The sequence below is a fragment of the Manihot esculenta genome, chromosome 14 (genome assembly GCF_001659605.2).
Source record: "Manihot esculenta cultivar AM560-2 chromosome 14, M.esculenta_v8, whole genome shotgun sequence".
Lineage (NCBI taxonomy): Eukaryota > Viridiplantae > Streptophyta > Magnoliopsida > Malpighiales > Euphorbiaceae > Manihot > Manihot esculenta.
The window spans coordinates 820,783-842,095 of record NC_035174.2 but is presented as its reverse complement, the minus strand read 5'-3'; the positions used below and the strand labels follow the sequence as shown (position 1 = coordinate 842,095).

General features: G+C 32.0%; 2 protein-coding genes and 2 long non-coding RNA genes across 7 annotated transcripts; 1 reads left to right on the top strand and 3 right to left on the bottom strand.

The window, feature by feature from the left end:
• Positions 1 to 2,581: 2,581 nt before the first annotated feature.
• On the top strand, positions 2,582 to 3,549 carry LOC110600448. The gene is made up of 2 exons (XR_002485698.2): positions 2,582 to 2,805; positions 2,949 to 3,549. It is a non-coding gene; the product is annotated as an uncharacterized LOC110600448 (long non-coding RNA).
• A 1,722-nt stretch (positions 3,550 to 5,271) lies between these two features.
• LOC110599953 lies at positions 5,272 to 9,119 on the bottom strand. Of its 3 annotated transcripts, none has more exons than XR_002485624.1 (3): positions 7,370 to 9,119; positions 7,177 to 7,270; positions 5,272 to 6,369 (listed from the first exon to the last, which is right to left on the bottom strand). It is a non-coding gene; the product is annotated as an uncharacterized LOC110599953 (long non-coding RNA). The 3 variants fall into 3 exon arrangements; XR_002485625.2 differs by having other exon boundaries at positions 5,272 to 7,270; positions 7,370 to 7,442; positions 8,812 to 9,119; XR_002485623.1 differs by having other exon boundaries at positions 5,272 to 7,270.
• A 777-nt stretch (positions 9,120 to 9,896) lies between these two features.
• On the bottom strand, positions 9,897 to 14,150 carry LOC110600316 (post-GPI attachment to proteins factor 3). 2 transcript variants are annotated; one of them, XM_021737141.2, is made up of 6 exons: positions 13,986 to 14,150; positions 13,116 to 13,210; positions 11,639 to 11,900; positions 11,339 to 11,535; positions 10,831 to 11,018; positions 9,897 to 10,411 (listed from the first exon to the last, which is right to left on the bottom strand). In XM_021737141.2, the coding sequence occupies exons 2-6, from the start codon at positions 13,208 to 13,210 to the stop codon at positions 10,125 to 10,127; spliced, it is 1,029 nt and encodes a 342-aa protein (XP_021592833.1). In that variant the 5' UTR covers positions 13,986 to 14,150; the 3' UTR covers positions 9,897 to 10,124. The 2 variants fall into 2 exon arrangements, with proteins under 2 accessions (XP_021592833.1, XP_021592834.1); XM_021737142.2 differs by lacking the exon at positions 13,986 to 14,150 and adding an exon at positions 13,403 to 13,901.
• Positions 14,151 to 14,988: 838 nt separating this feature from the next.
• LOC110600329 (transcription factor JUNGBRUNNEN 1) lies at positions 14,989 to 16,695 on the bottom strand. Its single transcript, XM_021737164.2, has 3 exons — positions 16,393 to 16,695; positions 15,630 to 15,940; positions 14,989 to 15,533 (listed from the first exon to the last, which is right to left on the bottom strand). The coding sequence occupies exons 1-3, from the start codon at positions 16,685 to 16,687 to the stop codon at positions 15,147 to 15,149; spliced, it is 993 nt and encodes a 330-aa protein (XP_021592856.1). The 5' UTR covers positions 16,688 to 16,695; the 3' UTR covers positions 14,989 to 15,146.
• Positions 16,696 to 21,313: the final 4,618 nt, after the last annotated feature.

Here is a 21,313-nt window from a genome sequence, read left to right as displayed (position 1 = left end):
ATCGAGTCGAGTCTCGAGTAGCTCACGAATAGCTTGGCTCATTTACAGCCCTACCCGGCATCAGAATTTCTACCTTCCGGCTGAATCTCTGTTGGAATCCGGGATTCTCGAATGTCGGGGCCTTCTAGAAGGGTAAAATAAGGTTCTCTAAAATGTTTTTATATGTTTTTATGGTTTTAATGAAGAAAGAAATTGAGTTTTGAAAGAAAAGACCAAGAAGGGAAAAGCCAGGTTCGGCCGCCGAACCTCATGTTCGGCCGCCGAACATTGGGCTCTTGCGGAAGCACCTTTGGTTCCCGAAGGTGGTCTGGCCAGCCACCTATATAAGGCCCCTTGTCCGAAAATGGGCGTGTTTCTCTCTCTATTTTCGGACATAGGTGCGATTTCGCCCTCTTTTGCTTGATTTTGTGTTTTCCTTCATTTTCTTCAAGTTTTGATGAGTTTTTACCTTTATTTTGAAGATTTTAAGCTAAGATCAAAGTTTTGAAGCTTGGAGACCCCCGGCGCTCGATTTCTCCCAATCTCCAAGTTTGGATCACCTCTTCTCTCGATCTTCAAGAGGTAAGCGTAGATCCTCACCTTCTTTTATGTTTTAAGTAAGTTTTGGGGGGGTTTTAAGGGTGTTTAAAGCATGTTTAGAGTAGATGTAAAATGTTAGGGTTATGTTAATTTAATGAGAAATGTGATGTTAATGTGATGTTTGTTGGAGTATAGGCTAGTTTTATGCCCCTATATGCTTGATGATGTGTTTGTGCATGCTTTTGAGTGTTGAGTACAAGTTTGGAGGGTTTTGGGAGGCTAGATGAGAGAGGCGAATCGGGTTTTGCCATTCTGGAGAACCCAGGTTCGGCTGCCAAAGCCATGTTCGGCCGCCGAACCTGCCTGTGGAGGCAGCTTTAGGCTGCCTAAACTCGCCCCCGAAAGTTTAGACTTTCGGCTCTGAAGGGGAGTTTCGGCCGCCGAACCTGCCACCGAAAGTCCCCTGCCCAGCTTCCCTTTGCTTGTTTTGCATGCATGTTTTATGATGATATAGGGGGGGTTTTTGGGGAGATATTTAGTGTCATGTTAGAGTTTGTTTGGTCCCTCATTTGAGTCCACTTGTGTAGGATCGGACCCGAGGAACCGAGAAGTCCAACAGTGAGTTAGCTGTTCCAGTGTCAGCCAGAGGTGAGTAGAACTAAACTAATCTTTTATTTCAAGAAATCAAATGTTTTAAGCATGTTCATGCATCATGTATATGAAATAGGTTGGATGCATTAGATTTCACGAATATGCCGCATTGCATAATTGGTTGTTGATGTGGATGGACAACATGACGACCCATTAGCCTTCTAGATGTTATGTTATGTAATGAAAGACCAGGGCTGCCATTCTACGCCCCTGGCACACAGCTTATGTATGTAAAGAAGTCCTGAGGAGCTCCATCGAGGGCCGGGCACAGAGTAGAGGGATTTTTGGGTCAGTCCATCCTTGATGTGTATTGTCTGTGCTGTGATGCATTCCATACGAGCATATGATTATTAAAATATTTTACGTTTTGCTCACTGGGCTCTAGTAGCTCACCCCTTTTCCCTAACCCCCAGGTTTGCAGGAGCAGAGATAGTGCGGGAAGTCACCAAGGTTGATGGTACAGTCTTTGTAATAGATTAGTAGTGGACATGAAATGTATTGTGGATAGTATTGTGCTTGGCCCTATTGGTAGATTGTAATCCCTTGGTACATGATCTTTATGTAAATGTTTTAATTGATGAGATGTATTGAACCAAGCTTGATGTATGAAATGTTTACCCGACTAGAGCATTTGATGAGGGCTCTAGTATGAGGTTTTTAGGTTTACAGTTTTGATGCATGCTCAGGTCAAGCTTGGTATACGAAAAGTTTAAATTTTTATGAAAATGTATGATTATGTATGGGGTTTTATCAGGTATTCAGGATGCATAGTAGGGTTGCTACGGGTTCCGGCGACCTTAGGTCGATCTGAATCCTAGCGCCGGTAGCGGTCCGGGTTTCGGGTCGTTACAGTCTAGACTCATAATATATTTTTGTAAGCTTGGCTTCTATTTTCTTTACGTATCCTTTTATTCCCTTTCTCTTTTGTTTTTTAGTAATATGTAATCGTCGTTCCATACCCGTACCCTCCTGCCATAGTTATGCTGGCAGTACGTACGGACATACGATGTCTCTTTCGTCAGGTAGCTATTTAATTCCCTTTAAACCACTTGAATACGATTTCAGATATTACGGGGTCTGTTTTACCATAAGAGAAAATAGATATTTGGGGCTAGAATCCTAAGAACATATTCATATCCAGTCCGGTTAGTTTAGATTGGCTCTAATCCCATATGAGACTTAGAGTCGCGCATTAAGCCCTTTTAAAGCTTAGACTCAAGTCTTTCTAACTTGGATTTCGCCAAGATTTGGGCATATAGAGTCTGACTATTATCTTATCTTATAATTTTTTATTAATTTTAAATAATTTTTATATTAGTTGCTTTTTAATTATAGTGTGTATGTGAGAAATTATATTTATATATAAATATAGTAAATACACCCTTAATTAAAATATATTAAGTACCATTAAAGTTATTAAGAAAGTGTAACAGTTTGTAAATTATTTGTAATTGTAATATATAAAATATAGAATAATTATAATATACACATATACCATTATGCATACATATCGATTAAGTAATTATATTTCTCTCACTGTTGTTTGTAGAGAGAAGTTCTTTCTATGCCACCGCTCTGTCAGCTTTTCTATATCCTGCCCCTCTGGGCATGGAGAGTCTTTCTTCGCTGTTGGCCGTAAGTTTGCCCTTCCTATTGTTAGTTGGGTGTAAATATTTTTCTTTAGTTTGTGATTGTTGGTTAGCTTGCTTAATTGAAGGGTTTTTTCTGCTACTTTTGTATTTATATTTATATTTTTTGCTTTTCTGTTTGCATCGTAGTTTTGGTGGAATCAATTATGAGCCCCCTCTACCTTAAGATTTGCAAAGACGTGGTGGGGATAGCTCGTGGAACACCATTTGAAAGGTTCGAATGGGAAGCTAAAGAGTGATATCATCTCCATCTTCGTCGACACTAACAATATATGTTCAAATCCACCTTTTTCTTAGTCGTCTCTTGCCTCTTTGGTGTTGAGTACCCTTTTTGTTCCATCAGAATAACACCCCTTGGCTCGAGACCTTGTGTCCCCTCCGGTAGGTAGCAAACGGTGCTTCTCCTAGGCTTCAGTTTATTTTCTCAACCAGATATGACTTCTGCACATGAGCATCATTTTGCTTAGATCTTGTGGATGCATGTGGTTTGATTGGTGCAAGGGTTCTTCCTTCTAGTCAACGATCTTCAGTTTGTTCTCCTTTAGGCTTAAGTGAGCATTTTTTGGTTTTTTCAACTGATTTAGCAGGAGATCTTTCATTGTCATTTTTGTTCTTTCGCTTTTCACGCGATTGGTGCTTTTTCAGAAGGTGAGCAACCTGGGTTTCTTAACTCAATTGATTCTCTCTCTAGGCCGAGTGAACTCAGGGTCTTAGGGTTTTTTCTTTGGGCTTAATTGTCATTGTCTTTTAGTTAGGCCTTAAAGGCTGTATTTTTTGAATTCTGCAAACAGGCCATATGCATATAAATATATACAATTATATAGAAATAATAATATATGTAAAAATATTATAAATATATATATATAATCGTTTGTTTTGATATGGTCTGAATCCTTTTGATTTGATACTTAATAAGAACCAAATTTGAAACAAAAGCAAAAAATTAAATTAAATTAAATTCAGTATAATTTTTAATAGTTTAAATCGAGTTTTTGGTTGGGGAATCTGAAGGGCCATACACACGCCTCATCAGCATAGCCGACCACTCGTGCTATCTTCTACGGTCAAAACTTTTTTCTTTTTGTTAATGTGTAGTGTTTAAGTGATAAGTATAGTAACTTGTTTGTGACTAATTTCAAGGATTATTAGATAAAAAATTTAAATATTTATAGTAATTTATATTTTATTATTATTTTTTTAATTTATCACAATTATATTTAAAAAATTAAATTAAATTATATAAATTAATGAAAAATTATAAACATAATTCTTAAAATTCTATTTAAATAATAAAATAATTCTTAAATACATATTTTTATTACAATAATATTATTTTTTATTTATTTCATTATTCACTTTTTACCCTCACTTTTATATTAAATATTAATAAAAATTTAAAATATAAAAAAAAACTTTACAATTTAAAATACATAATATTTTACTTCATTTAAAATATGATTAATACAAAGTTTTTTAAATATAAAAAATATATACATAATTTAAAATATTAAATATAAACATTCAATAAAATATTTTAATATATATCATTTATGTTTGATGTTTTATATAGTAAAATTTATTTGTAACAAATATTTATTTAATATTACATAAAATAAATATAAAATATATTTAATTTCAATGTAAAATTTAAATTTAAAAATTAAATATTTTATTATTAATATAAAATTTTAAGAATTATATTATACTTTATCATTAATTTTTCAAATTCAATTTAATATTTTTAATTATAATTATAACAAATTAAAAATATTTAATTTTATCATTCAAAATTTAAATTTAAAGTATTTATGTAAACATTTTGATTTTTTTTTTTTTTATAATACTTCTGATTTCAAAAATGTAGAAGAACCAGTTGACTTATTTAATCTAAATAGATGGATAACAATCCTCTAAATTTGAATGTGTATAGGAGGCATTTGCACCTCTTAAATAATTAATAAAATAAAAAAAGGAAAATGGTAATTACCTTACAAGGTATACGCAATAAATAATATTCAGCATTTTTACTCATATTCACATCAAATATTTAATATTAATTTAAATTTTATTTATTTATGAAAAATCATTCATATTTAAAAAAAATTTTCGTGTAAAATATTATATAATATTTTTAAAAAATAATTTTTTTTAACTTTTTAATAGTAATTAAAATATAAAAAATATTAATAAATTTATATACAATAATCTAAATAAAATTTTCAAAATTTAAAAAATAATTTAATATTTATTTTAATTAAAAAATATTTTCATTAATCACTTTTTCTTAATGTCATAATGTTCATTGTGATAATATGTGTTGTTTGGACTGGGCTTACGCTTTGAGCTCGATTGGGCTTCCTTGCATACATGTGGCGCCAATGGCTTTAAAGGGGGACGATCAGGGGCAACTATGAAAATACATTAAAGAAAAAAAATAGTTAAGCATCAGCTGTTAGAAAAGAACACTAGCGCGATCATCATTCCATCAGAATACTTTAATGATCACAATTACTCATTTGCCATTTTTTTTTTGTCCAGAATAATGAATTCTGATATTCAAGCGATTTACAATTCAAATTACAGTTTCAACTCTGACCCTACCAGAATGATCAATACACTCCAAAATGCCGCAGATGCTCTTTAACTTCTTTGTCGAGTTCAGACCTCTGTAATTCAATCACACTATTCAAGATAAACAATGGTCAAAGAATACACATAAGACATGCATGCATATCAGAATGAGAACAAAAATTATACGTTGCCACATTGGAACCCTTTTCTACTGAAATTTGGAGTATCTTGGAATTTTATTAAATTCATTTATAAATTCTCAGGTAGGCACAGAAAAATTATATCCATTCAAGTCAAGTGCAGCCCATACAAGAGGGGATTTCATTCTGCACAATGGCCTTACTATTACTATGGAAAATAGTTTTTCCTTCCATCGTCTTCAACACAACAAAATATTTTTAGTGCCTAGTTTTAATGACATTTACAGCCTTAGCTAAAACCATACATAAGATGCTGGTGGCTTATGCGCTGGTGCATATTCACGTGGACTTTTTAGTGTCATGAGAAAGACAAGATGAATAATAAGCTCAGCTTAATTGAGGTATGAGAAAATTTAAGCTGGTTCTTCACAGCTAAAATAATAAAATTCTATCACCAGCTTCCCTATGCAAATTCAGGATATCACTCTCCTAACTGACACAGTAAAACACACTCTTTATAACACAAGAAGAGATTCTGAAGCAGAAATAGAATATTACCATCTACATAAAACTGTACCTCAAATTAAGGAGTCCATTGATAAGAGAACATAGATGTGCTGAAAAGCCAGTAGATCATCTTCTATAACACGGGCAACTTATAACAAGGGCAAAACTGGAAATATAACACATCAAACAGCCATTCCATGGTACTTAACTGGACCGTGACCAAATACTGTTTGTTCCATTTTTGCAGAACAAATAATAAGAATCACAATCGTTTTGGCAATCAACATGCCACAAGTAAAGAGGCCATGCAACATGGAACATTGAAACACCATCTGAAGAAATTTTGTAATACAAAAAGGAAAAGTTAACCCATCAACATACCAAACTCAGGAGAACATACCGCATTAATTCAAATTACCTTATTCCACAACAACCTATTGAGAGGACACAAAAATAACAATAGTAGAACACATCAAGCCACGGTTTTAAACAAAAGCCATTGGTTTACATAACAGCAGTTACTTAACAGGTTTTTGAGCCTCCCATTACTATTACACCCGTTATTTAAAGGCAGAGAAAACTCATTCATGTAATGGTCGTTATTTACTGTTAAATTATGATAACAGTTTTGTTACCTATAATTCTAAGCCCATATGAGGGCAACAACTCATATTGTATTCCTAAATTGGGAAGTTTTATATTATTATATCTTACTTTTCTCAAATTTCCATCGAAGTCAACTATCTATCTACAAATATCTCACTTCTTTTCCCTTAAGCTAAGATGATCAACCATCTTTCTAATTCCATGTATTTATACCTTATAAAATTTGAGTAATCTATCTTTGTCTTTAGCATTTTTTACTTATTCATTAAAGAAAATAATGTTAGATGCCCAGTTCTTTTTGTCAAATTTACTATCTATATTATTTATATTATTATTTAAGCTATAAATTAATTATTGTTTAAAATGACTAACAATGATGAGTTAAATGTCTTTATTTGATGTATTAATACTTATTATTTGATTGGGTATCTTATTTATATTCATATCTTGAATATCTTTCCATTTCATGAATTTTGCAATTTTTTTAAAAAAATTTGCATAGCGATTAGCCTTTACAGGCCTGTTTCCATTACCTGTGACAGAGACCCGCATATGTCGCCCCAACTGCAACCGCGGTCAAAATCCATGCATCAATCTCATGGCAAAGACTACCATCTAAAAGTGAATCTGTAAAAGTTTAATTTCATTTGTTTTGAGAATTTATTTAATAAGGAACTGCATAATAAATCAAAAACATGAAACAGCAGGTAGTTATTTTAAACATACCAGAAATAGCTCAATAATGGCCGTTATAGGGCACATGGCTGCAGAACTAAGAAGGCGAAGATAAGAAAGAGAACTGCACATGCAGCACGTGCATGAGATTCTTTTTTCATGTATGCACATTCTCTCAAAACTTAAGAAGTTACAACAGGATGGAGAGAAGAGATAAACGCCAAAAAAATAGATATAGCACATATTCAAGGCATCAAAAGACAATAGGATAACACATGAGGAGCATTAAGCTCACTATTTTTACTATGCACCACATAAATGAGCATTTGTTGAAGTCAGCCTTTTGTCATGGAGTTTAAGTTTGTATGCATATGTGTATGAGTTATAAACAGAAGAATTACCAATTTAAGTTGAGGATGGAACTATAAAACTAAAACTAGATATATCCAATTATCATTTTTGCTAAAACTAAATGTGCTTCCACTGATTTGTTTAGATGCTTCCAAACACAGTAATGTGAACTTACTTCATGACATCCTATTGCTCTAATTACACTTCAATATCACAAAAAGATCATCATAAACTCGATGAATTTTGACAGAGAATTGATAACATAAGCCAGGAGTGCCAGGCAGAATGTAAAAACACTGTCAATACATGTCTGCATATAAAGGTTTTATCATATGAATATACAGAAAAACCAGGGAGTTGAAGAACACAAGTGAGACTAGCAATGCAAGATACTAGTAACACAACGACTGTAGTACACCAACTCAACAATAAAATCAAGGGAAATTCTAAGCACCAGCTTCTGAAATTCAAACATTACTTGCCAGAACCAAATAGAAAGTGATCAGACACTGATGTACAGTCCAACTACAAATCACCAAAAATAACCAAGACTACAAACATTTTGCAAAATATGTCAAATAATTCAAACTGCTGCTCAGGCCCTCAGCAGTAATTTTTGAGGTAGATTTAGTGTATTCACTATGTCAGAACACTATCTAAAGAGTGGATCACAAAATGTTATTTGGCTACCAACCACTAGAAAAGCTAACAGCTATTCTAGTATTGCCTGAACAGGGCCTTAGAGCAACAACGTTCGAGCAAAATCATTAGCTTCTACACCTACTTCAAAAAATTTTCAACTCATTATTCAATTAAACCTTTTATTTAATTAGATCTAATATTCTAGCTATTGAGAACAAGTTATCCCTCTTATCGACTCATGTAAAAAATAAAATCTTTTGCGCTATAAATATAGTCAATTTATATTATATGAATTAAGGGGCTAACACCAGCATAATAATGAAAGACTAATTAGAAGTTGTAATAATTAGATCTACTAATGCCAAATAATAAAAGATCAACAAACGCCCAAAAAGTATAATTAAAGCTTCCATTTTCAAGTAATGAATCAGAAGCTTTTCACTTTTCAGCTATAATCCACAGCTTCATCACAAAAACAAATGTGTAAATAATGCCTCAACCTGAGATCTGAACAGTAAAAGGAAATAAAACGCGAGATCCATGCAACCCTTCACCGCGGTCTCCGATTCAGTTGATGCAAGGCGGGATCCAATTCGCTTCTGTCCGATCTCAACCAATCAAGACTTGCCATCTGGCATAATAAGGAGAAAACATATACGTACATATGCAAGCGAAGCTAATCAGTTCCCGACCTGCACCAAGCGAATTAGAGACCGCCGGTAACAGAATCAACTTCCCCATCTCTCGCTTTGAAAGACATGGATATTGAATTAAGAAGAAAGAATGAGAAAGTCTATGGATACACACTGCACCTACTCTATTAGGTGAGACTGGTGGTCATTTATAGTCCGCACAGACGAACAGGATTGCGACACGTAGGTGTGCACCGACTGCGGTTATCACACGGACCACATGGGATCCTAAGGCAGCAGGCCAGCAGCAAATGGTTTTGGGAAAAAATTAAGGGTTGGTGGTAAGCAAGTAGGCAAGGAGTTTGAAGGAATTACGAAATAATGCCACTGGGATAAAAGAGCTACAGTGACAGCACGTGCGCGTGATCTGCATGTGCAGCCTGTAGTGAGAAGGTTGGTATTTTTTTAATGCGTGTGGTTATACGCATGCCGTCAGACTTACGCTTGTTATGATTTTTTTGTCTTAAATTAAAACCCAACAGCGGTATTTCAATTGGTGAAAAAAATATTTTAAAAAAATTCCGTTAATTATTGCATTTAACAATATTAACCGAATTTTTTAAAGAAAATAAACTTTAAAAATCGCTTAAATGAAAATTTTAATGCGTAAACACTGACATTTTTGTTATTGAGATATTGAAATATTGACACCGTAGTAATATTTTATAAAAAATTTGATTCTTTTAATAAAACTTAACTGAAGCGAGTGGCAGACAGGCACTGGTTGGCCAAAAGAGCTACTTTCGGGTTTATAAAATGGATGGATGAGTATGATTCATGTCATATCATCTTATTTTTATTCAGTACGTTGTCAAAAAAGGAAAAAAGAAATCTTTATATATCTAACAGATCATAACCAAAAATATCACTAGGCAGTTTGAATGAATAGCCTGGAAAAGAAAGCCTCAGATGCTCAGCTAAATTTCTATAGAAAAAAGATGAGAGAGGGGGGAAAAAATCCAAACATAAGCAGTTCCACACCATTATCTGATCCATCACAATAATTTTTCAACCAAATTCAATATTTTGACTAAGCAGCTTGTATCCCCCCTGAAAAATATCCTGTCAGGTTCAAGAACATATCATATGTTTAACATGAATTTTTTTTTGTTTCCAAATAGCTACTTGGCCTTTTTAAGGAGGTGAGAGGTACGGAACTCGGCGTCATCTCTGATGAAACTCCACCAAATGTAGGTAAGAGGGATAGTAGTTGCATGCCAAAGAGCATGGGCGTCCAAGAATCCCTTATATGGAGGGAAATCGTAGATTTCTAAGAACATTGCAAGACCACCTCCAACAACCACAACCCACAACTTCCACCGAGAAGGATGGCGGCTGACACCAGCCCAAATTGCCCAAATGAGAAGCTGAGCCACTGCCATTGTGCCACAAACTTTCATGTTCCAACCTGTAACATATTCACAATCATGTCAGTTTGTCACCACTACTTAAAAGAAAACTCTGCATTACAGAGATAGGACGAAATAAAAAAACAATCACACTGCACATCTCTCTCTCACTCTCTCTCTCCCCCCTTTCTTCAGACAACTGCTCAAATGGTACTACGGCAGTAACAATGCATTATTCCCTCTTAGAAACAAGCATCCTTTCAAACCCCAAAAGTCCATACCATTGTAGCTTTAAAATTAGATTCTAATGACACCATGGTCATGTCCAGTGGGCTTATTGTAAGAAATCTGCTCCGGTCAGATTTATGTTCTGTATATATTTTTAGCTATTTTCAATACTTTTAGCCACTAAATGATATATATTATGATCTAATTATGGACACGAAGATTGTAAGTTACAATAGGGCAGGTAAAATACCATAGTCTAGCTTATAGAAGTTGATGAACAATATATGAGTAGTCACAAATGCAAGCAGTGGAGCAGCAACCATGACCCTTGCTGCTTCATCTTTCACATTGAAACTTCTTAGTATAGCCAGAATGAGTGAGTAACCTAATAATGCCACTGCAGAAGAGTAGTCTAACTTCTCTGTCAAGTCCACATCTCTGCAGGTTAAAGTACAAAACCAAGATAAGACATTGAAAAAAATTTTAACAAATCTTTACATTTGATATATCTTTCTCAGTGTGTATGTGATGGTAAAAAACTATATGCCAATTGCTAAAACTAGAAATATATATTTATTATGCAACTTGCACACTGTTCCCATTCTGTTCCATATTAAATGGGCATGATGCACTCGTGTAAAATCTATATTCTAGAGTTCATTGCAGCAGAAAACATTAAAATTTAGGGCCTGCCTCTATATACCCAAGTGACACACACAGTAGTGCGTTCTCATCCTGATGCAAAAAGAGAAGCTTACCGGCTATGGAAAACAGCACTCCAGAACCAGGAGTTCATCGATATGCATCCATAGATATGCCACAGAGTTGCATATTCATAGTATGCCTTCTTATCTTGTTTTAAGGGTAATTTATAGTACAGGAGGATAAAAAATGATAGCCAACCATGGAAATGCATTGCAAGGTTGAGTGCAGAGAGAGCTACAGAGGCTGGCTCCTGTAATGAAACAATAAGTCGATGCATAATCTAGAAAACTGTGGTAAGATCAGAAATAACATGACAAAAGAGGACCATTAGTGATAAATTACTAAAACCAGACCTGAATTCCATATACGCGCTTAAAGGGCCATTTACCATGGTACTTGACAGGACCATGGCCAAATGATTCTCTTTCCTTTTCTCTATCAAGCATGCAATGGTAGCGACAATCACTTTGGCAATCCCATTGTTTCCACCGCAAGTAAAGAGGCTCTTGCATGTACCATGGACCATCAATTGAGAAACCATCTGATGAAAATTTGCAGTGTGAAAAACATCTTTGCCCCACACATCCTGTTTGTTCACATTGTGCAACACAAGCCCTAAATTCCACAACAGAAAAAATAGATCATCTATCCACACACCAAAATCTCCCCAGTACACATAGGAAAAATGAACTATTCTAGATGGAAAGGCAAAAATTAATTAGATCAACAAAGGATACCAGGAAGCGAATTATAACATAATCCAAAGGGACCCAAAATCAGGTAACCAACACAAGAAATATAATGAAAAGCCACTACAATGATACCATTTGAAAAAGTATAATTGTTCAAATTGGAATTGTACAAGAACTTAATTAAGAAGAATGTACCTGTGATAAAATTCAGAAACAAATAAGATACGAGGGGAAAAGCTTTTGTTGAACATATGAGAACTAGCCAATAATGATTGCTTAACAAGCAACTAGCCACACATGGCTGTGTGAACAAGTAGGCAAAGATATAAAAAGACAATTATTTCATATACGAGAACAATAATCAACCATCAGACATGAGTTTGTTTTCCCATTTGCACGAATTTCCATGCATGTTTCAAAATGAGACATTTACAATAATTAGTCACTGCATCAGTTGAAGAACAGAGAGGATCAATGATTCATTCTAAGTAGCCATAGTAGGTCCTCTAAGCATTGGAAAAATGGCATCTGGTGAAGCCTCAATGTCTCTCTTTATGTAGTTCCACAGTATTTAAAATAACAGTGCTTCGCATGCACCATTTTTTTTGCACTTGTCTCATACAATTGTGTTCATAAAAGAAAAAAGTTGGGATTCGCCAGTTTGTGTTGACTGTAGAACTATAAGGAAATAGAAATAAATGGATCCCGGTATCATTTTGACTAAAATCCTCTGATAGTAAGAAAAGTAACATGTTTCTCTGATTTCTTTTCAGATAAACTAAGAGCATAAAGCCACAGAATATCCAGATTCCAGAACATAATTGCGGGAGGCCTGAAGCAATATACAAGGGCCATGAAAAACACTACTGAAGCCATTGTGTATAAATGGAGAGAGAGGGCTTGCGAGCAGCAGGTTAGGAGATGTGAGGAACACAATTAAGACCAGCCTCTGTTGGTTTACATGTAAATGACCTTTCACCTATAAGGTGATTCACAAGGATACCAATGCAAAATCTTGAAAACATTTATAATGTGAAACTCAGGACATGGCCAACTTTGATTTTTAACCTCAGTAAAGGCTATAATACTATAGCCCCAACCCAACTACAAAACAATATCATGAGAAAACAAAAGTTACCTGTAGGCTGGATCAGCATCACCAGCACTGGCATCTAAAACTTGAATGAGACATGAAAGCACCAGAGACAAACCAATCCAATATCGATCTACCATCTGATTAGAAATAATGAAAATTTGAAATCTAGAAAAAATTGCCAAAATAAATGTAACAAAAAAATCATTTCAAGAGCAGCACCTTTAACATAATTCAGAGATCATTGTTTGCATCTAAGAATTACTTCATAGTTCTTTAAAGAAAAGGGAGAAGAAAAAAGGGTTAAAGTTCTCACTAGGTATCCTTCTTACCCTTTTCTTTTTATTTCATGTATCCTGCCCTAGAGATATCCTCCATCTTGTTAATCATCAAAGCAGTCACGATAATTCTTTCCCATTGATGTATTCCCATCCCATGATAAGAAATCCCCATAATTTCAATGGGTTTCTTGTAGCTAACGGACTTGTGGATTAAAGTAGCAGAAAAATTCACCACTGACAATACAATTTCCAAGAGACATCCCAAATTCGACAAGGATTAACATAGACAATTTCTTACCTATGAAAGTTAAAATAGCCCATAACGCTTTAGTTCTAGTTTAAAGTTCATAAATCTGATTAATATCTTGCACAAAGAAACACTAACAAGAAGAAAAGGGTAAGCTGGAATATGTCAAATGCATGCAAGAATATGCTAAATCTTCGATTAACAAGTAAAGCAAAGTTTCTTAGACAATAGATCATATAATATGAGAAGCCTAGACAAGTTCACATTGCACTTGGTAAAGGTGAAGCTACGATTTTCACATCGATTGATTCAAAGAGTTGAAGAGGAAAAAAAAGAAAGAAATAAATGAGGTAGAAGAAAACAATAATAAAGAAACGGGAAACTTACCTTTTGCTCGTTGATGAATCCAGCTAGTAAGCGAATCTTTTTTGCTGCTATTCCACTCCCGAAATGATTCTCAGATGGGAAATACAATTGAGTCTCCAAACGTGGGAGCAGAATAAGACTAGAGAAAGATTTCTCGTCAAGAAGAGAGAAATTGAGATAGACTACAGCGCAGAAGTATGGAGCATTTGGGCTTGGAAGCTCAGGTCCAATTCGCGTAACTGCAACTACTCGTCGGCTTCACGAATCGTCTGGGCCAAACAGACAAATGTTATTAATTATTTTTTAAACTGCAAATGAATTTCCTAAAAAAAAAAGAAAAACTGCAAATGATTTCAAAATCAAATAGACACTGGAATGTATAGAAAAATTTATCGTTTTTATAAAATTTTTTATTTTACATTGAGATTTTGTGAACACAAGAAATAATGGTTTTTAAGAATAATGTTAAAAATGATTCTACATTATTAGAAATAAAATGATAGATTAATAATTTGAAATATTGCATATTTTTATTATACACAAAATGAAGTTATTATATTTAACTTAATTTTTTTTCTTTAATTAAAAATATTTTTATTTTTGTTAATCAAATTTTCAAATGTTCATAAAACTCTTATCAGTATGGTTTGAACGCTGAATGTGACAAAATACTACACTTTCATGATAAATTCTTTTGTACAAAATCTATTAATTAGATAAATTTGAAAACTCGACAAAATTTGTTCATGATTTAAAGAATTATATTATTACAAGAAAAAGTAGCTATTCCGTTTTAGTTCTGTAATTTTGTACATGCTTATTTTCTTATCTTCTTGCCTTTCCTCTTGTAATTCATGAATAAATGTCATGTAAGTAGCTTAGCTACTCTTCCTTGAATTAGTGAGAAATACTTATATATCATAATTTATATGGTTGTAAGAGTTACATTATAAAAACTCTCTTTGCTTATTAATTTAGGATTTTTTATTTAGTTAAAAAAAATAATTTAAAACAAATATTGGACATATAACATAATCGTCTAATTATTCAATTCCCATGAACATTCCAAGAACAAGTCATTATATAGATTACATGAGCTTTCTCTTCGGAGCTAAATTCATGGTAAGTGAATTGTCTTTGTAAACAAAACCAAACAGGCGAGAGAGCTAGAAATTGTAGAAACTAGAGAAAAGGAGAACCCAAAGCAAACTCCACAACTGATCTAAGTTCATCCCAATCGCCATAAGTGAAGGCCTCATTCCAATAAGGACTTTGAATATTTGACGAGGTTGCCATAGATGATGCAGGCTTCGTTATGGAGCTCAACTGCTCCGCATGCAACTGTTTCCTCTCATTGACATGATTTAAAACTGGCTTCTTATCGCTATATTGAATGTGTGGAGCACCAAAACTAAGGTAATTTTCTCTGCTATTAGAATCTACACTGCATGTCTTTGAGCTTGTGTCAATTGCAGCTGGTTGACGTTTGTTAGATAATTCTCTCCAATCTGATGTGTACTTCCTGTGCGACACATTTCTCTTGAAGATTCGACACAACGTCCATACTTCCTGTGATTTCATGAACCAAAAGAAATATAAAATTTCTTCCCGTAGAATAATGGCTTATTTACAAATATAATATATCATACATAGCTTCTTTCATACCGCTTCTTGAGTAGAGCTTTTAACATTGGCAAGGTTGGTGGTGGTGGTGCTATCGTTGGTGGGGAGGCGAAACTCGTGCATCATCCAATCGGTTTTGGTGCCTTTTCCTGCACTTCCGCGGTAGTACACTAACGTTTTCTTGAGGCCAATACAGTCTCGGCCTTCTCCTCCATGCGAGTACACAGGCTTGTCAATGCCAGTTGCTTTCCAGAATCCAGATCCTGTCACTCTATTTGGTCTAATGCTGTTCCTGTACTTCCTCCCTCTTTTGCAAAAGAAATACCCTTCTTTCTCTCCAACACTGCTAGGCTCTGTATCATCCACAAACACAAAACCCATATGTTTCATTGCGTAGTTAACATATTCATATGTATCATTATTTTGCTTGATCTCATTTTAAAGATATGCAATCTAAAAGTTGCACTTTGCACTGGAATTGACTGCTTCATATTTCGTAATTAAAAAAAGAAGCAAGCTGATCAAGCTTTTCCTTTCGAATAAATACATGAGATACAGTAGTTTTATCAGTTTGAAAGAACCCTAGATGTTTCAGAAAAATAGATATCTAGCTTTCATACACAAAAAAAAGCACATAATTAATAAGTTACTTCGATATAATTAAATTAATCCAAACAATCTCCTGAGATTATTCTCTATCAAAACCCTAGTCTTTTCATTATAGCATCTCCTTCTAAAGAAATCCCACAAAAAATGACCATGCAGAAACGAGAAACAGTACAGAGATAAATAAATGAAATCATACTTGGAAGATCCCATGGATCACATTTGTAGATATCAACTTGTTTGATTAACTCAATACTGAGTGGTTTCTTGTCAACCTTCCTTCGAAGATAGAACCCCACAAGTTCTTCATCAGTTGGGTGGAAGCGAAACCCTGGAAGTGCAACTTCTTCTTCCTCATCATCATCATCATCCATATCTGGACGAGTATTAGCGCTATTGCTGTTCATCTTTCTTGCTTTCTTTCTGATGATCTGCTGGCGTATAATTTGTGTATGCCCGTGATGGAACAGATTAACTTTGAAGATAAAAAACATTGATTGATATATAATAAGTCTACAGAGGCAGAGGCGGTGGCTGTGGCTGTGCTGAGAGTCAAGTCTTGCGTTTGACTCTGTGGTAATAAGGGACCAAAGAGAGCTAGCATAGGAAAGAGTCTTTCCTTCGTATTGGTTGATTCCTTTTGTTTTAGTTTATCTGTAGCCATCGCAGGAGACTTCATTAAAGGAGAAATGGGATTTTATTCAATGCAACCCATTTCTTCCCCTTTTTTTTTTATACACCGATTAATCCTTCTATAATACTCCCTCAGGTGTTTTTTCTTTAAGCTAATATTTCTAAATATATAAGTGAAACATTTATAAAATATTAATTTAATTTGCATAACATTTTAATCAATATATAATATAGTCTTATTATCTTTATTTTTATTAAAATTTAATATATTCATTGTTCTACTTGATTGATTACGAGCAAATACCTTAAAAACAATTTTTTTTAAAAAAAAAAAAAAAAAAACAAAACAAAAGGAGTGTCAAATATAAATCCTTAGAACCACATGCGCTTCTTCTAGATTTTTCTTTCTCCCTCTCTAATAATTATAATTATTTAAAAATTGTTTTCAAATTTTAAAATATATATATATATATATATTTTTTTCCTTTGGAAGGGCACGAGAAGGACTTGCCATTACAATTAAACTTAATTGGGTGTACTAATAAATGTCTTTGTGTAAATATACCCCTCATTTGAAATAAAAATTTTTTATAAAAATTTAATTTATTTTATTTTTTTATTATTTTTAATACAAAAATCATTTTTTTTTAATTTATAAAATTTCATTCAATTCCCCGTAAATTCCTTTAAAGTGATCACATATGTATCATCACCGGTAATTGCTGCTTTTCCTTTCTTTTTAAAATATTTTATATGCTAATTTTCAATATAATTCCAAACCCAAATTAAAGGGCTCAAAGTTTTGGTGCATAATTATAATATACACTTTGCATTATTCATTAAAAGAAATAAAAAAGATTCTAGAAGTTGCGTATGCATATTTGACCTTATATCATAAAATATTGGTGTTTTCTTTTTTTTGGTATGATTTTCCATTGAAGATGTGGGTGACTATTATTTATTCATTTAAAAGTCACCATCTGTGAGACTAGCATATAGAGTGTGATTTTCAGCCCATTGCAATTCAAGGGTAGACTGTGAAACCCTCAAGTACATTTTGTCTTCAACTTATATATGGATAGCATGAAGGCTTTTCAGTCAAAAAATAATATAATAATTACGTTAATATTTAATTCTGAAACGCATTAAATTAATGTATTTTAAAATAATAGGACTTGAATTACATCAAATTGAATTAGGAATTGAATCAATTAGAAGTGAAAATATTTTAGTTTCATTTGTCAATTAGGCCTATTTTGTTAGCCTTTTTTTTAAAAAAATTTTAATCATCTATAAATTTCATAAAATTAAATATTTTATTCTATAAAAGGCTCATAAAATCAACAAAATCAATCATAAAGAGTTGATCAATTCAATTTTTTTTTTTGCTTTTGTGAAAATAATGTATTGAAATTTAATATTTTTCAAACATAAAATTGAATTGAATAAATTAAATTAATTTAATTTGAATATAATAATTTAAAAAGATGTAAAATAAAGAGTTTTATATAAATAAATTTTTAAGTGGAGTATTATGGATTCAAGATATGTAAAGTGAGTTTTATCTATTTTTTTTAAATAGAATTATATTTTAAAAATATTTTAGTTCATCTGATTTATACTTGGAGAAGAATGAATGGTTTTGTATAAGTAAGGAGATTAATGTTAATTACTTTGACTAAATGCCTCTTCCCGAGTTTTAGGACAAATAAAATTTTCCATTCCACTGGGTCAAATTTAAACACTGGCTTTACTACAATATATTTATTTGGTTAAGTATAGGTAGTTGTTTCAAGGTAAGTTGATGATGTCTTCCATCTCTAGAAGAAGTGCAAATCATTACTATGATTCAAAGAACGTAGATTTATGCATAATTCCAACAGATGAATAATTCAAAATGATCATTAAAGTGGGGTATGAAGCCACCACAATTCAATTTATTTGAAAACATGGAATTCAACATATTAATTAAATTGAATTTAATAGCATTAAAATTATTTTTAATATGATGAATTATACGAATTTAAGTGTCCGTCGAATCCAATTTTATATATAAAATAATATGTAACACAGCTCTGTTAATTAATGATTAATTGACTAGATTAGCTATGCTACCCAGTCAAGAATGATTAATCACAATCGGCCAAGTCAAGAGGACAATTCAATATTATCAATATTTTTTTTAAAAAAAAAGGGAAAAGATAAAGACGAATTCAACTATAGAATCTAATTTCTGTGGGTAATAATAGACCATTACTGTTTATTATGATTTGGATATTCTGTATGAACTTATGAACATACCAATATTAATCTCACGGATCTTGAAGCCAAAAAAAAAGATTAGGGGAAGAGGAAAGGTTCTCAAAGCGTATATATGTATTTATTAAAATTAAGTTTAATATATAATTGAATAAATTTTTTTAATTCACATATAATTAAATTATGCTTAATTTTATTAATAGTTGTGGGTGGTGCTAATAAAATCTGTGTCTCTCTCTCAAGGACCAAATTTTCCAGAAGGGCTAATAGTCAAATTACCGATGAAGAAGGGACAAAAGAGAAGAAGAGACAAAGTCAAAGTCCTTAGTTTGATATTTTTCTTGTTTGAAAAGTGAAGGCTTTTATGGATGCACAAAATCTAAATCTCACTGGCCAATACCAAACCAATTGTTCCCCACACCACACCTCATTAACTCGGTTTATGCATGCTTCCCCTTCTCAAAAGACAAATTCTTTTTTTATTATTTAAATTCATTAAAATGTGAAATTATATTAACAAATATCAGTAACAATAACTTTTTAATTGATGATCTTATTGATGGAAAAAGAGAAAATAATAAGTAATGTAATAAATATTTTTCTTATAATAAAATAAAAAATATTCAACAGATATTTAAAAGGTGACTGTTAATATTTTTATTCATTATTTTATATTATATATTTTTAAAATTTCATCCATGGAGTAAAATATTATCACAATTAAAGTTTTTATCTTTTCGTATTATGTGACGATCACTCAATTATTAACTAATAATGTTATTTTTATAAGGCATTCATCACCTACAAAAAAATATATATCAATTAAAATAATTCTTTTATTATATAAATTAAACACATATAAAATCAAGTGACAACTTAAATCACATATTGTCATTATTCATGTGATGGTAAAAGGTATTCGTTTTCCCTTTCATGGTAATCAAAGTATATGTATAAAATTAAAATTTAAAATAAAATGGTAATCAAAGTATATGTATAAAATTAAAATTTTGGTATGACAAGTCTAATGTTAATTTGAATAGACATTAATAAGGGTGACCATCTAGAGAGCGCAAAATTCGTGGAGAAAAACTTATTATAAAAAATATTATTGTAGATATTATTAAAAGTTGAAAATAATACATTCTTCTATTATTATAAGTTTTTATAATTAAAATTGATGTAGGCGTAATAAAATTTTATTGCGATTGGTTAATTTTATAAAAAAAAAAAATGAGATAATTAATACTTTTGCAACAAGTTAATAAAATAAAGAATATGGCTTGTATAAAAAATTACTCTGAACTCAAATAGTAGTTATGTAATAATCGTGTACCTTTTATTTTTGTGATTATTAATTTTTATATTATAAGAAAATATAGTTAATTATAGCACTTTTTTTTAAATTTAGTAATAGTGTTGCCGACTAATTGACGAGAAATCTCAGTTATTATGTGATTATAGACATTATAAAAATTTATTAAATTATACATGCTAATAATAATTTTATGTGAAAACTCGATTTTTTTAGGAGTGGACGAATTTTAATAAAAAACCGGATGCCACTGTATTTAAAATTTTCTTTTTATGAGTGAAATTGCGTGTTACCTTATTAGACTCTTATCACGTCACCCTATCTTATACCGACATTTTATGATCCATTTTAAATAATTATCGTATTATATAAAAAATTTATTTTTATAATAATTGTAGGGAAATTATGAATTTCCATACAGAAAGTATCTTGTTTTTTTAATAATAAGAAAGTTATGTTGTTTTTTTAATAATAAGAAAGTTATGTTGTTAATTCCTTAGGTTTATATTATTTATTTAATGTTATTTTAACAATTAGAAAGTTGTCACACAAATGGGACTTTTTAATTATTTTCGCTTCAAATCATATAATTTTAAAAGTAGTTTCAACAATTGCGTTAACTGAAATCTCACTTATAATGATTAATATATTTTTGGTACTCATGGTCCCAACAAAGAAACGTCAAGCATTAGAGACCCATAAACCCTATTTATTCTTGAACTGAAGGACACCCCAAAAGCCAACCATATCAAAATGTGTCAACCACATACAATTAAAAATAAGTCTATAATAATAGTTCAAAATATTAATAACTTCAAAAATTAAAAGCATTCCATTGACACCTTTGTTATAAAAATAACTTAATAACTTGTTTAAATAAGTTATGAGAATATAAAAATAAAGACTCTCATGT